The sequence below is a fragment of the Vitis vinifera genome, chromosome 18, assembly GCF_030704535.1.
Source record: "Vitis vinifera cultivar Pinot Noir 40024 chromosome 18, ASM3070453v1".
Lineage (NCBI taxonomy): Eukaryota > Viridiplantae > Streptophyta > Magnoliopsida > Vitales > Vitaceae > Vitis > Vitis vinifera.
This window is the reverse complement of record NC_081822.1, coordinates 634,736-649,750: the sequence shown is the minus strand read 5'-3', so window position 1 is coordinate 649,750 and position 15,015 is coordinate 634,736. Positions and strand designations below refer to the sequence as shown.

The following is a 15,015-nucleotide window of genomic DNA, read 5'->3' as shown; positions in this document are numbered from 1 at the left end:
AAATTTAAAATTATATTTTGGCCTCTAAGAAACCCAATCAAAGAAAGCATAACTTATTTTCCTGTTCTCAACTATCCAAATTATATAAATATTATAAAATAGTAATTTACTTTCTACATTGGTGTGGAGGGACGGAATAGTAATTTGATAATGGGAGTGGATTATAGATGGATATTATAAAGCTCTGGGTTTTGTGTTCCATGTTCCAACGGCCATGGCGTCAATTCGGAGCATTCACAGATGGGATGTTGATAATCTCCTCCTCACCCCAACATCATCGGCCATCCAAACGCAGCCTCCAAAGCATGTGATTCTTCCAATGCCCATTTCCAGAAGATGCGCTATTTTGATTTCTGTGTTACCTTTCAGTGTCATTTCACAACCCCATTCATCAGACGCCAGAGAGAGGCGCACCAAAAAGAACATCCCTCTTGAGGACTACCTCACTAGTCGTGAATTTCTCATCCCATTTTCTCTCTCTCTCTCTCCATAGATTATATTTATCTGGGTTTTCATTTTCTTGTGATTTTTTATTCTGGGTGCGGGAGTGTTTGGTGTAATTTTTCATCTGAAGCTGGGGTTAGGAAAATTCGGATGTATGTTCCATGGTGTATGATTCTTTGGGTTTATGGGTTTTGATTTTTTACCTTAAATCAATTTTGTCTTGCTTTGCTTTCACTGATTGTGAGCGTGTATAGGAGGTGACAGTGATTATTTGATGGCCCCATTACCCAGTGAGAATTTGTTGTTTTATTGTTAATTCTTGACTAATTTTGTATGGAATGATGTCAAATTTGTGAGAAAGAGGATGTAGACTTTATGAAATAAAATTTGAAATTAAGGGTTTGATGCATTTCTGTCAATTGATTCATCATTTTTGAAGCAGCTGATGGATTGAAATACTATGATGTTGTTGATGGAAATGGACCAGTAGCTGAAAAAGGTTCATCTGTCCAGGTTTGTTTGTACTGGGAGATGAAAAACATTCTATTTTCGGTTTTTTGGATTTATACTTACCTCCCCTTGGTGTATGCTTCTTCACAGGTGCATTTTGACTGTATATATCGCAGCATTACAGCAGTGTCAAGTCGAGAGTCAAAACTCTTGGCTGGAAATCGAATCATTGCTCAGGTTCTTTCTGTTTCTCATTGTTCCACATTATGATATAGTTTTGGTATTTGCACCTAAACATAATATGAGAGATGAAATGTTGGTCTCAGGCCAACATTGCAGCACCAAATACATTACCATTTCACATTCACATGAAATGCTTAATATTTTTCACTTCTGTTTGGTAGAATTGATTGTCTCTTAGACTTTTACCTGGCTTATAATCAAATAATGCTATATTTGGAACTAAATTGAGGTACTGGTTCCCGCATGTGATTCCCGACAGATTGGCTGTGGGTTTCTGGAAAATTTGTGTCACGATGTGCTGTTTAAGAAGAGCGTTCATAGCAAGTGAATGAGAATATTCTCATTATGGCCATACTATATATTACATGCATTGAATTTCTTAATTAATCTTTATCGTTGCTCCTCAAGAAAGTTTGGGTTTTAACATTGCCTGAAATGATATGAAACTATGCATTCAGAAAATCAAGCAAAGCCAGCATCGTTAAGAACAGAGTTTCATCAAAAGAAATTAAGGCTAAGTCATAAGATTAAAATGTTGCCATGGGGGCCAAACCTCAATCTAAAGCTGATTTTTGCCATCCTTTTTTCATTTTCACACTTGGCTTATTGAATACTTCCATGTCGGTTCATGATCTTTAAAGTCTTGTAAAGTACATTTAGCTCTCTCTTTGTGTGTATATTTGTGTGTATATTCTTCATCTTCTCTTTTCCTGTGTGGCAACCTGTGAAGCCTGCTTGTGCATCATCCATCACTGGCAGATCAAATACAAACCCTGTGTGTTTTAAAAATTGAGATCTTTTATGCTTTACATGGCTCTCCTCTTACTACTAAGTCCTAATTGCTGATTCCTGCCACAATACATTTATCTTATCCATAATTTTATAGTAGCCTGTCGTTATAATCTAAGAATTGGTTTTCATTATATGCTAAGGGAGAAAGCAAGATGATGCAAACACTCAAAAGTTAGAGTGTTTGACAGTGATTTTAGGAAGTGTTTCCGGTCTTTTTAATACTTGAAATTTTTTATTTTTTAAGTATTAAATATGTTAGAAACACTTTCTAGAATTACTGTCAAACATACTCTTACTCTATTATCTTTGTAGGCTTCCTCGAACCAAAATTTTCTTGAATCCAATCAAATATTATTCCATCCCCACATGACTATGATGGATTCTTACTTGATTGATGTATTGCTAACACATGCTCCATCCTGCTTTAAGTAGCCGTATGTGTTCAAGGTTGGGGCCCCTCCTGGCAAAGAGCGGAAGCGTGAATTTGTAGACAACCCGAATGGTTTATTTTCTGCACAAGCTGCACCTAAACCCCCACCAGCTCTGTACTCAATTACTGAAGGGATGAAAGTAGGGGGAAAGGTAATCATATATCTCAGTTGACTCAATTTTTTTTTCTTTTGGTTTCCAAGTTTTTCCATTGCCATTAAAACAAAATTCTTTTTCTTCCTTTTATTTCTCTCACCTTTCGTTTATTGTTTTTTTCCTTGTCTGTTTACAGAGGACTGTGATTGTTCCTCCAGAGGCTGGGTATGGCCAAAAGGGAATGAGTGAGATCCCGGTATGCTCCCATAACTGTTCCTACTTATTTTTTAGGACCTGGCCAAAACTGAAGAAGTTCCTTGGTATTTTTAGCGCAAACGAGCCTTTTAGGCGCATTCAATCTCATATATTTAGCCATTCCAATGCATGTGTTGCAGCCAGGAGCTACTTTTGAGCTTAATGTGGAGCTTCTGCAAGTATTGCCACCAGAAGGAAAGTAGCATAACTCATGCTATGAGGAGCTCTTGTTAATTAATTGAACTTCGCTTCAGTCTCTGACTCAACCCTCAGTCTAAGGTAATGGTTTAACAGAATGATTCTTTGTATGAAGTTTAGTTCTCATGTCTCTTCAACCCATTTCTTTCTCAGAAAAGGCTGCATTATCATTTGTTCGGACTGCTGTAGAACAAAATGTATTAGTGCAAGTTCATATAATGCCATGTAATAATCCAGCAGGAGGTTTCAAAAATTTAAATGAATTTTGATCTGAGGCTTTGTTTTTAATTGAAAACAAGGATTCTCATTTTTTTAAAAATAGTTGGAAGAGAATTTGTGTGTCCAAAGATTGTACTAAATCATCACTTACTTCCGTTTTCTGAAAGTAAAGGGGTTGTTCGTAAACTGTTTTTAAAAGCAGTTTTTGGAAATTTTTATTGGAAGTTGTTTTTTGAGAATTTGTTTTGAAAAACATTGTATCCTAGAATAAATCCAAAGTACTTTTAGATCCTTCTGTTAAAGTATTTTGAGAAATTTAAAAGACAGAATATTTTAAAAACTTTTACAAAGAATGAGACGGGAAAATTGTTTTCATAATTAAATTTTCAAATAGAATTTTGTTGCTCCAAATAATTGATAATTATTTTAATAACTATTTTTAAAAACTACTTGAATATTTTAATAATTGATAAATTTTCTAAAATTGGTTTGAACTCGGTTTAGTTAAGTTAGACTTGGGTCTCTTTATATTTTGTTTGGTTGGATTGATTGAGTTGCATGATTTCAAATCCATATATTGTGGTTTTTAAATTTTTTTATATATATTTATATTAAAATTTAAATAATAAATAACACAAAAGTTCAAGACAATAATAAAAAAGTGAAAGTAAACTTTTATATTTTTTTTTAAATAAAAAAGTTCATGATATAAAATTAAAATAAATTTATATATCTTTTTTAAAAAATGAAAAAATATATGATATAATTGTAATTTGATATTTTTTTTAAATCTAAAAAAAAAATGAATATTATCATATAAGATAATAAATATTATAAAAATATAAAATTGGTTTGGATTAAGCTTGATCCAAACTCAACCCAAATTAAGGTTGAGTTAAGAAAACTTAACCCAAACTTAAACCGAGTAATGAAATGTTTGCTCAAACCTTTTATACATTGGGTTGGGTTCGGTTTAGGTCGGGCCAACTCATCCAAACTACACCTTTAATAATATTATACACTATATTTTGATTAGATTTAAAATCGAGCTTTTGGCCTTCAAATAAATTAAGATTTATCATTACTTTAAAAAAAAAGACACTTCTAAGCCATTTGGCAACTGTTATTGAAAATAATTTTTTATTCTTTAAAATATAAAATATTATAACTAAAAAAATTATTTGATAAATTATATTATTTTTAAAATAATTTTTTTATAAAGTATTATTAGGAATAATTGAAAATATGAAGGATATTTTGAAAATTTTTATATTTTACATAAATTGATAATATCTCTTAAAGGTTTTTTTTTTTTATAAATGTTGCCTAACAGGTTCTAGATTTCAAAGGTGAATCCAAGTAAGCCATCGGAGGAGAATTTTTCCATTTAAAATTAATTGTAAAAAGAGAGAAAAAGGAGGGATATAGGGTGGATAATAAACTCTAAAAAGATGGGCCAGATGTAAGGCCAGGCTAGCCCAATCTATTCCACTATGGTGATCCCAACTGCGGCGCCTAACATACGCCATGAAGCGTATTGCGCATCAGCGCATTTTAGCATGGTCTCTCCAACATCGCGAGTAGGGCTTTAGACCGTATTTGCGAGGTCTTCTTTCTTCTCTGCGATCTCTGCAGTCTACTGTGTGCTGAAGGTTCATGTCCGCTGCGTGATATACTTTCGCGGAAGCCAAACAAGACGGAGAATGGGGTTTCGGTTCGATCTATTTATCGTTTTAATCGCCATACTTTCAGTACCCGTGCTTTCCGATTTGATCCTCTCCAAGGTTGATCGGCGCGTAAGTTTCTCTTTCCTTCGATCTGTCCTGTGACCCGTTGGATTTTGCTATTTCTCCTTCATTTGTCTCTGATCTTTGCAGTTTATATTCTCTTTTGATTTTATCAGTTTTTTAGGGTTATTCTCATTATACTCAACAAGGGTGGTTCTTTACCGTTTTCTTTTGTTTCAATGTCAATATTAATCTGACCAGTTGATTGAAACTATTCTTAATTTTCCAATGTCTAAATGCTTCTGTTTTTAGTTTAAATTCGGTTGGTTTGCATGAGTTTTCAGCAATAATAGTTATGTAATTGCATTCAGAACCACTAAGATTTTAACTCAACTTGTTTTGCTGATAAAATGGACAGTGAAGTAAATGGAGTAGAAGTATGCTGTCTAACAATGTGCTTGAGAGATATATAATTATATGGACTTCAATCTAAGGACCTTTTTCTTCAAGTTAGTTATGATTCATTTCTTATTCGGGAAATTCACAATGTTAATTGAAATCAGAAATTTTCTTCTTTGTATTAGAGTAAACATCAACTACTCCATTGGATCAGTTTCTCTACAACAAATAAGTGTTTGGGCCAAGAAAATCCTATCTAACGGGGAGATAATTGGAGAGGCTTCAAAACCCTATATTATTTTATTGCAAAACTAATAAATTGGAAAAGGATGGATTATTTTGTGAAAAAAATTTTGGCCCTAGAAAAAATGGAACTTCCATTATCGATTATTACAGATGCAAAACAGCATCTACAACTTCCTTGTGGACTCTGTCTGGATAAATCGATCATTTGTCCTTGGGGAAATGACATTTATCCTCGTATACCTAATAGTTGGTGTATTTGGAATGTATTTCCTCTAGCTCTCCAAAAGGACATTATTTGGACTGGATTAAAAGCCTTTTATATAAGCCAAACACAAAAAGGAAAATGCGAATATACACACACTTATGAGCCATTTCAACCAGGCATGGAGGTGTTTTACCCCACAAACAAGGGAGAAAAAACCAATTAAAAAAAAAAGGAAATGACCTCCCCTAAATGTTATTATTTTTTACTTTCTGGGTTTAGGTTCAAAATGTTATATAAGACCTGATGGGCTGTTAGTCATACCTTACAGCTGGATGTGTAATTTTGTTGTCATCAACCATGATACTTTCTGCTAATCACATTTAATCATCTGTTGCAGATTGATTTGACATCCCAAGTAGTACGCATCACTTCAACACTCAAGGTGCCTAACTAACTTTCCTTTTTGACTCCATAATCTTTTGGCCTTTGATGTTATGTGGAAATTTTCAAATTCATTATAAATTATAAAATTTTTCTTTTTTAGGCAGAAATCTGATTTTGTTCTTCTCTTGCATTTCCTTTTAGGTGGAGAATTCGGGAAATGATCCAGTCTCAGAGGTTTTGTTGGCCTTTCCTGAACACCAGGAGAAAAATTTGGCATATTTAACAGCAAGCTTTCGTGAAGGGAAAGGAAAAGGCAAAGGTTCTACCTCCAGTCTCCCTGTTGAAGTTGTCCACCCTCAAGGAATGCCCCCAGCATTGGTCTTTTATTCAGTGTCTTTACCCAAGGGACTGGGTAAAGGGGAAAGTTTGACTTTGGATGTCTTGGTTGTATTCACTCATTCACTGAAACCATTTCCTAAGGAAATCACTCAGGCAGATTTTCAGCTCGTCGTGTTCCAGGATAGTGGACATTATCTCTCTCCTTATGAAGTCAAGTTCCAGTCACTTAGTGTTAAGTTGCCTGATGCAAGAATTGAATCTTATACTAGACTAGAGAATACCAAGACAGTTGGTTCCGAGATCAAATATGGCCCATATGAGAATCATCCCCCCTTCTCATACTCACCTATAGTTGTCCATTTTGAGCAAAATCAACCCTTTGCTGTTGCTGAACAGTTAGTGAGAGAAATAGAAATTTCCCACTGGGGCAATGTGCAAGTCACAGAACATTATAAACTCATCCATGCAGGTGCTCAGAGCAAGGGGGAATTTTCGAGGTCTGTTAACATTTTTTTGTCTTGGTTCATTCATATATTTTTAATACTATGTGATTTGGATGTTTGATTCTGCTTTATTTTCTAAATACTGCAGGCTTGATTATCAAGCCAGACCACATGTGAGAGGTGCATCAGCATTTAGGCATCTTGTTGCAAAATTGCCACCAAGAGCTCATTCTGTTTATTTCAGGGATGAAATTGGCAACATTTCAACATCTCATTTGTGGGGTGATTTGAAGAAGGTTGATTTTTTTATTGATGCAAAGAATGGAAGAGAAGTGAGTGTTCTTCCTGATTTCTAATGCAAGTCCTTTTGCCTTCCTTCTGATTGCAGACGGAACTGGAAATTGAGCCTAGATATCCAATGTTTGGTGGGTGGAGAACTTCCTTTTTCATTGGATATGGCCTGCCACTCCAGGACTTTTTATTTGAGTCAGGGGGAAAACGTTTCCTCAACATCACTTTTGGGTGTCCGATGAATGAGGTTGTCATTGACAATCTCATTGTGAAGGTAAGTAGTATAATAATATTCCTCTGTTTGATATCTTGCTCCTTCGCTACTGAGTTACCATGTACTCTGCTCTGTTCATGGATATGAATCCAGATATATATTTTTTTCCTAAGAAGAGATGAAATTCAAAAAATCATTCTAGGAAGTTGATTTTTGGTCTAGATGAGTGATGCTTCTACGGTTTACATTGCAGTGTATTAAGTGTGATATAATCAAGTGTTACCAAATGAGGACTCAAGTTTGGACTCATAAGTTTTACCAGGCTCAACTAGGCTAGAACCCAAATCCAAATAGTTTTCTTCCCAAAAAATATTTCGCTGAAGGGTTTGCTATCCAGGCAATAGTAGCCCAACTTGCATACCTAGTTAAACTTGCTTTCGTCTCTTTCATTTTTATATCCATCTTCTAATTTTTGTTAAATTGTCAGAATGAGTTGCAATGCAAATTATTGTCACATGGTGTGATTGCTTAATATAGAAGTTTTTAGGAGAATGAATTGCAGTTAGGTGGTTGATAAAAAGGTTGTTATCCGAGGCCTGACTTGGTACTCTTGGATTTCAGGTTGTTCTACCTGAGGGATCCAGAGATATTTCTGTTTCTGCTCCATTTGCGGTAAAACAATGGCAAGAGGTATTACAATATTCATACTAAGGTTTTGAAATTTTAGTTTTTCCCTTGTTTGAATATTTATGCATTTTTTTAAACTCAAGTTTGTTTCCCTTTATCTATTATTTACAATGCAGTAGCATGCCTGTCTATTATTGTGCTTATGTGTGTACAATGCAGACAAAACTTTCCCATTTGGACATTGTTGGTAGACCTGTGGCTGTGCTAGAAAAGACCAATGTTGTGCCAGAGCATAATCAACATTTTCAGGTATCCCTTTTTCCTCTTTTTGATGTAACATGAAATGATTAAGAATACAAATAGTTGATGTGAGGCCTGGGGTGTAGTCATAAATCTCACGAGCACTTCTATTTTTACCATACAAATAAATATGGTAAGTTCTGGACAAGTTAATTGTAGTGTCCAGCAGACTCTGTCTGGACAGTGGAGTATCAAAAGCAGCTCCACATGAACAACTTTTGGTGTGGACCTTGTCTTCTCTTTTCTTCAGAATCAGATTGCAGTGTGCACTTTCTTTGTCATGATCAACCAAGTGAGGGCTTTTTGCTGAAGAGAGTTTCAGTGCCCAATGTGCCTTTTGCATTTACCATTGTTCAAATCAGGGTGGCTAAGTACATTTAGCATCAAATACCTTCTCTACCCTTCTCATTTGTTATTTTCATTCACCTCCCCTCTAACTCAAAATAAGGGAGGTATGTGATGAAATTTTAAACCAACAGAGACTAGGTTTATTTAGCCAAAACCTTAGGGGAGGTGAGCGAAATTAATCCAATAAATATATTACAATAAAGTAACTTATTTACATTAACCTGTTCCTTATGACATGTTGCGCAAGTGCATCTTACTTCATCATATGCTTTGCATCATGGTCTTTATTTCTTTTTTTTAAGAATTGTCACAACTAATAATCTCATTCTTGGGTTATTACTTTATTACCTTTTCAGGTCTATTACAAGTTCAACAACATTTCATTGCTTAGGGAGCCGCTGATGCTGATTTCTGGGTTTTTCTTCCTTTTTGTCACTTGCATTGTATATATGCATGTTGACATGTCAATCTCCAAGTCTTCTGCTTCTTATGTGATGAAATTACTGTGGGAAGAGGCAAGTAGAATGTTGTGTTCCATTTAAATATATCTGTTAGAAATGATTATCTATTCTAAATTTGGCTTTCTCTAATCTCAGATCCAGGCAGCAATTCAGCAGGTTCATGATATCATTAGCCGATGTTTATCCATCCATGATAAACTAGAAGCATCATTACGTGATCTCTCCAGGACTGGGGATGTTCAAGCTTGTAAAGCAGCTCGTAAAGCATCTGATGGTCAATTGAAAGAGCTTTCAAAAGAGTTGAGGCCCCTACTGGCATTCTTGCAATCTTCTCCACAGGCTGCCCAGATATTGCCCAAGGTTCTACTACTATCTACTTGTCTCTATTGTTATCATGTTTTCCATATGGATGCAACTTAAGCCACTGTTTGTTTTCTGGAAATAAGGGAAAAAAAAAATGATTGCCTATGGGAAGGTTGAGGGAAAGAAAATAAAATTGTTGAGAAACACACTTTTCCCAAACTTTTCTCCTTTATTTAAGGAAACTTGGAGGAAATCTTTTATTTTTCTTCATATTTTTCTATAGCATTCAAACATAAGGAAAAAAAAAATTAGCATTAAACATAGCCTAAATTAATAAAATTTAATGCAATCTTGTACATAGAGTGGTGACTATGACCATCTACAATGCTCCATGATTCAAATAGTCGATCTTTTTATTTCTTCGAACTCCAAAAATAGTGGGGGAAGTTCACAATTCATGTCTTTCTTCCATGCTCTGGTGTCTGGTGAATCCTTTGGTTTCAAGAAGTTTGAAGTGTATTGGCTGTTTGTGTAGGTGGAGGAGCTGGTTGCCAAGGAGAGAGAGTTGCAAGAGAAACTAATGTTAAAACATACAACAGTTGCCGATAGTTATGAGAAGAAGTCCGGGGGAAAGGAAATTGAGAACCGAATTGCTTCACAGCAGCAGAAAATTGTAGCTCTAAGACAGGAGGTCGATGATCTTCTTGACTACATTGATGAGATATAGTATAGATGAGTAAATTGCTGGAGTTGAAACCCTTTAGCTAGCCCACCACCTTAATGACCTTACACATTTATTGAGTAATGTTTGAAGCCAGAATTTTGTTGCGACTTATGAAAGATTTTGAGTAGCCGACTGTAATATTACTTTGGTTTTCTGTTGCTATATGCATGCAGCTTCTAAGAGATGGTTGCTTCTCTCCATGTTGCTGTAATCAATTACTTGGCAGTCTTCAACTCTATTTTCAGATATGCTGTGGGCAACTTGGGCCTGTTTGGAGCTGCTCTTTTTAAAGCACTTTTATGTTCTTTATTATAGAAAACAGGTGTTTTTTATTTTATTTTATTTTATAAAAAAACCAAAGAAACATGTTTGATTGAAACAGGCTTTTGAAAATTTGCTGCGAAAATATGCTATTTTTTAAGAATAAATTTAAGGTATTTTTAGGCTTTTTATTTTTGTTTTCTCATTATTCTGATAAAAAATTGAAATTAGGGAGAATACATTGTGAACCTTTTCTATTATAGATATATGTATATTAAATTTTTAAACATAACTTTATTTTTAAAAACAATTTAAAAAATGTTTTTAAGAATGGATATAAACTATTATTTTTGAAGAATTATTTTTAATTTTTTTTTCCAAATAAGCCCTTGATATCAGTGGATGGGGTCAAAATAATAAGATTATAATGCCCATTTATAAAAAATAATTTCATCATTTTTTACATTTTAATCAAAATGGATATAAAATTAACCAATTGTCCATTTTAAAGGTAAAAATATTGTAGGTGAAAATTTTTATAACAAACATATTTTAAAGCTATTAAAAGGGTGGTATTTTTTTTTTTTTTTTAAACTAAAATCTAAATCTATTTATATTTAAAAATAAGAACAGAGGAAATCTAAAGCGATAATACAATTTATAGTTAAAATTTAAAAATGACAATATGCAACAGACCGGGCCGGAGATGAAAATCACGTGACTTCTCTTCGAAACGAGAGAGAGTTTACAACCGTTGGATCAGTAAATTTCTAGAGATCTAACGAGAGTTGGGATTTTGTGTGCCTACCACACCTACCATCCGAAATCGAAGATTACAAAGACCATTCACCATTTGTTGAAAGATTGACAGTCTCCAATCTCTCTTCATATCTAGGGTTTATATTTATCTTGGAGGCTTTTGTTTTCCATTTTTTTTTATCTGCTGAGGAGAGATTTATACACATATATATTGAAGTGTGTAGTAATGGAGACTTCCCTCAGATATGGCGGAGACACCAAAGCTCTCAGAATCCATGCCAAGGAGAAGTTCCCCATCGACTTAAAAACCCACTTGCTGGTACGCTTCAATCCATTTTGTTCTTTTCATGTTTGGTTCATTTGTTTTACTTTGTTGTTCATTCGATTATGGTTTTATCCATCACAGTCGTCGATTTTTATGTGCCGTCTCCTGATTTTTTGGGAGTATAGAATGGTTCTTAATCATGGGTATGGTAGAAATGTTCAGAATGCTTACAAATCTTAGATTCTTGTGTCTAAAATTTGCAACAAATAGTAATACGGAGCACTCCCATTGGCATTCACCCAGAGGTTCCTGAGGTCGAGCCTCCCCGTTATTTTTAGTGGTGTAGGATAGAAGGGCAGACCCATATGAACTGGGGTTTGCTTCGTGGACAGTTGGGATAAATGCCTCCGGTGTGAATTCCTGGTTATATGTATAAGAAAAGAAATAGTAGCATCGAGCTGCTTGATGAGTTCGTCTCTATTTGACTTGTACAGCCTCAATTAAATCCTAAATTCTACTTGGGAATTTTTTTTTTGGTTGTATTTTTTGTGTAGGTTCGGGGTGAGCTAGATACAAGAATTGGAGCTCCCAGTTATGTGAGTGCAGTAATAAGACACTTCTACCCAGATGTATGCACTTTCTACTGATATCTTAAAGCAATTTGTATTCGAATTTTCTGTTTTATTTTTAACGTGGGTTAGTGTATCTGATAATCGATTGTAGTTATCAGCCAGCCTTGGCGTAGGATTGCAATATGATAAACATGAAAAGCTTCGATATAGTGTACGAGGAAAAAAGACATTTCCTGTGACAACTGATGGCTTGTTGAGCTTTAATGTCAAGGGACAATGTGATGTTGACAAAGAATTTAGAGAGGTTGGTCCTTTATTTTCACCTTAAGAAAGCTGCCTGTAAATTCAATTGAGAAATGAGCTTTGTTATGCAGATTGCTGGAAGTAATGCACGTGTTTTAGTTTTGCTCAAATTAAGTTGTTTGATCAGTTTTATTGAAATTTCAGCTGCAGTTGGGACTTGGTTCATCTTTGTATAAGGCCCTAATCTTGTTTAGTTTTTGACATTTTGTTATACTAATAATGTGTTCAAATACTCTGACAGAGGAAATCAAGAGGAGCTGCTGAATTTAGTTGGAGCATATTCAATTTTCAGAGAGACCAAGATGTTCGGATCAAAGTTGGCTATGAAGTCTTTGACAAGGTATATCTCTCATTATTAGTGATGATCAGTGTTTTCAAAGGTGTTAGCAGGTCCAAAACACCCTGAGGTGTTGTGAAAAAATTGTAACTCTCTAAAGGCCAATCAAAGCCAACATGAAGCACACCTTCATGCACCTGTTAGGGTCAAGGCGCCAGCCTCTATAGATTTGGGGTGGAACACCTAAAAAAAACACAACAACATTTAACCCCAAAACAGAGAAGAAATTGATTGGAACCGAGAACAACCCCCTAACCAACATTTTACCCCAAAACAGAGAAGATACCTAACCCTAGCTCTCTAGAAAATGGAAATCATACCTCACATAGGTCTACTCCATCACCTCCATTGAAGATTGGCTCTTTCTCCGGTGTTGGTTTCTCTTCGAGGTGCTCCCTTTGTTGTCTCTGCAGCTTCATCTCACTTGCACTCCTTTCCTCTCGTCTCTCCATTTTCATTTGTTTATTTTTTTTCACCACCGCTCATCTCTTCTCCATTTTCAATTTTTATTTTATTCTCATTTTTTTTTCCTAATATCTATTCTATTTTTGGAAAAAAGGAATATCTTTGAAAGAAAATATTATGGCAGTTCACTTATTCTTTAATTTAATTTTACTAATTGGGTTTTTTATGCTTTAATTTAAATTTTTTTACCAAATTAAATGGAACTGATTAATTTGATTTTAATTAGTTTTTTATTTTTTTATGTTTTTATTTAAGTTGAAACATTTTAATTTTATGTGTTTAACTCTATTTGTTATTTTGACTTGTTATGATTTCTTGTGAAAGTGTGAGACTATTAATATGTTTTTTATAACTCTAATTGACTTGTTTTATATTTTAAACATTTATTAATTTTAAAAATAAGGGTTTCAAAAGGCTTACACCTCAATGCTTCGAGGCTAACATCTCAACGCTTGGGGGCTTTCGTCTTGCCTTACGCTTTCACCTTTAAAAACTTTGGTGATGCTTATACATATTTTATTTGTTTGTCTTGTTTTACATTAAGATCACCTTTTAGGAAAAGGAGTTATCTCTTCATTTTCCTTGATCCTTGATAAACTGATTCCCTTTTTTTTTCAACTTCTTTTTTGCCTCAAACTGAAATATGGTTTCCCATCTACTAGACTGTACTAGTTCTGAGTTGGGAGTGATAGAAATTTGGCATGCCTCCCCGACAAGAGTGGAGGGTCCACATGATATAGTTTATGCTTTTAATAACTGCAGAAATGGTTAAGAAAAAAATGGAAACTTCTGAGAACAGCAGCCTAGAAAACATGGAGCTTGATAGGATGATCAATGATATGATTGTCAAAATAATCACATTCTCTCTATTTCTCTCTTTCTTTGTGATAAGTTCTATATATGACTTCCTAACAAATTTTAGATTAATTCTGTGAATATTGTCTCACTAAAAGCTTATCTGACTGACTAGTGTGACTTTTAAAGGAAGATATACTAGGTGGGCTTTCATTGGCTGTGTTTGTTATTGAATATGTTTACACATATAGGACTGAAACCTAAAGTCACTTCATTCCTTTGAACTCTGGTTGAAATATTCTTGTGTCATGTTTATTTTGATGATTGAATTAAAGTGGGATCAAATTCAATTAAAGTAGTTTCCACCTTTTAGCTGATGTACGTTCTGCACCATGTTTTTATCTTTTTTCTTAAATATTAGACTTTGCCCCTTTCTTTATAAGTTTGGACATTAGACTTGCCTTTATTTACTTTCTGCTACGTCTTTTCAATCTCTTCTGTTTCAGGTTCCATATTTGCAAATCAGGGAAAACAATTGGACCCTCAATGCTGATATTAATGGTAGATGGAATGTGAGGTTTGACTTGTGAGATAAGCATAAGTTAAACATATTTTTTCAAAGGTGATCATATGTTCTCTATAGAGAATAGAATACTTTGTTTCTATTTCAATTTCTGAGAGACAGCTGATGAGCTGATCCTGATTAATTGGATTACTACCTTGCATGGGTCTTAAATGAATTTTCTTTATCAACACTTCTGCTTCTTTGTGGGGCTATAATGGTTCCATGTTTTCCACCCACAGGAGAAGGGTCTGATCTGTCATCCTTCTTTTAGGCTGGATTCCTTTAGATAAGGATCATACCCTAAAAAATATTCCTACTTCATGAGGTTAGGTAAACTATCTAGGTCTGATTCCAAATTATGCTGTGTATGAGAGGTGGCCCTCTTTTTCTGATTTGCATTATGGTGTTTTAAGACCCTACTACAAGATCTCTCTCTCATTTTCCTCCTCTCCCCCACTCCAAATATAGATCCTCATGGTCCCTCCTAGGTGTTCCTTTCTAACAACACCATGTAGCACTGGAGAGGTCTTATTCTGCCATTCCATTCATTTTCCTT

The 15,015-nt window shown here is 34.6% G+C and overlaps 3 protein-coding genes across 5 annotated transcripts; all 3 read left to right on the top strand.

Moving 5' to 3' along the window:
- The first annotated feature begins 173 nt into the window (after positions 1–173).
- Positions 174–4,553, top strand: LOC100254701 (peptidyl-prolyl cis-trans isomerase FKBP18, chloroplastic). 3 transcript variants are annotated; one of them, XR_002028934.2, is made up of 7 exons: positions 174–452; positions 887–957; positions 1,045–1,131; positions 2,362–2,511; positions 2,651–2,710; positions 2,850–2,988; positions 3,061–3,160. XR_002028934.2 is itself a non-coding variant. In XM_002273024.5 (6 exons), the coding sequence occupies exons 1-6, from the start codon at positions 215–217 to the stop codon at positions 2,910–2,912; spliced, it is 669 nt and encodes a 222-aa protein (XP_002273060.3). In that variant the 5' UTR covers positions 175–214; the 3' UTR covers positions 2,913–3,160. The 3 variants fall into 3 exon arrangements, 1 of the variants encoding a protein (XP_002273060.3); XR_002028933.2 differs by lacking the exon at positions 3,061–3,160 and adding an exon at positions 4,460–4,553 and having other exon boundaries at positions 175–452; XM_002273024.5 differs by having other exon boundaries at positions 175–452; positions 2,850–3,160.
- Positions 4,554–4,584: 31 nt separating this feature from the next.
- LOC100249589 (dolichyl-diphosphooligosaccharide--protein glycosyltransferase subunit 1A) lies at positions 4,585–10,319 on the top strand. The gene is made up of 10 exons (XM_002274200.4): positions 4,585–4,922; positions 6,101–6,145; positions 6,289–6,923; positions 7,018–7,165; positions 7,258–7,434; positions 7,996–8,064; positions 8,221–8,310; positions 9,006–9,164; positions 9,246–9,470; positions 9,949–10,319. The coding sequence occupies exons 1-10, from the start codon at positions 4,830–4,832 to the stop codon at positions 10,138–10,140; spliced, it is 1,833 nt and encodes a 610-aa protein (XP_002274236.1). The 5' UTR covers positions 4,585–4,829; the 3' UTR covers positions 10,141–10,319.
- A 734-nt stretch (positions 10,320–11,053) lies between these two features.
- Positions 11,054–14,649, top strand: LOC100244433 (outer envelope pore protein 21, chloroplastic). The gene is made up of 5 exons (XM_002274236.5): positions 11,054–11,476; positions 11,977–12,051; positions 12,146–12,298; positions 12,539–12,637; positions 14,401–14,649. Exons 1-5 carry the CDS (start codon positions 11,384–11,386, stop codon positions 14,482–14,484), a joined length of 504 nt encoding a protein of 167 aa, XP_002274272.1. The 5' UTR covers positions 11,054–11,383; the 3' UTR covers positions 14,485–14,649.
- Positions 14,650–15,015: the final 366 nt, after the last annotated feature.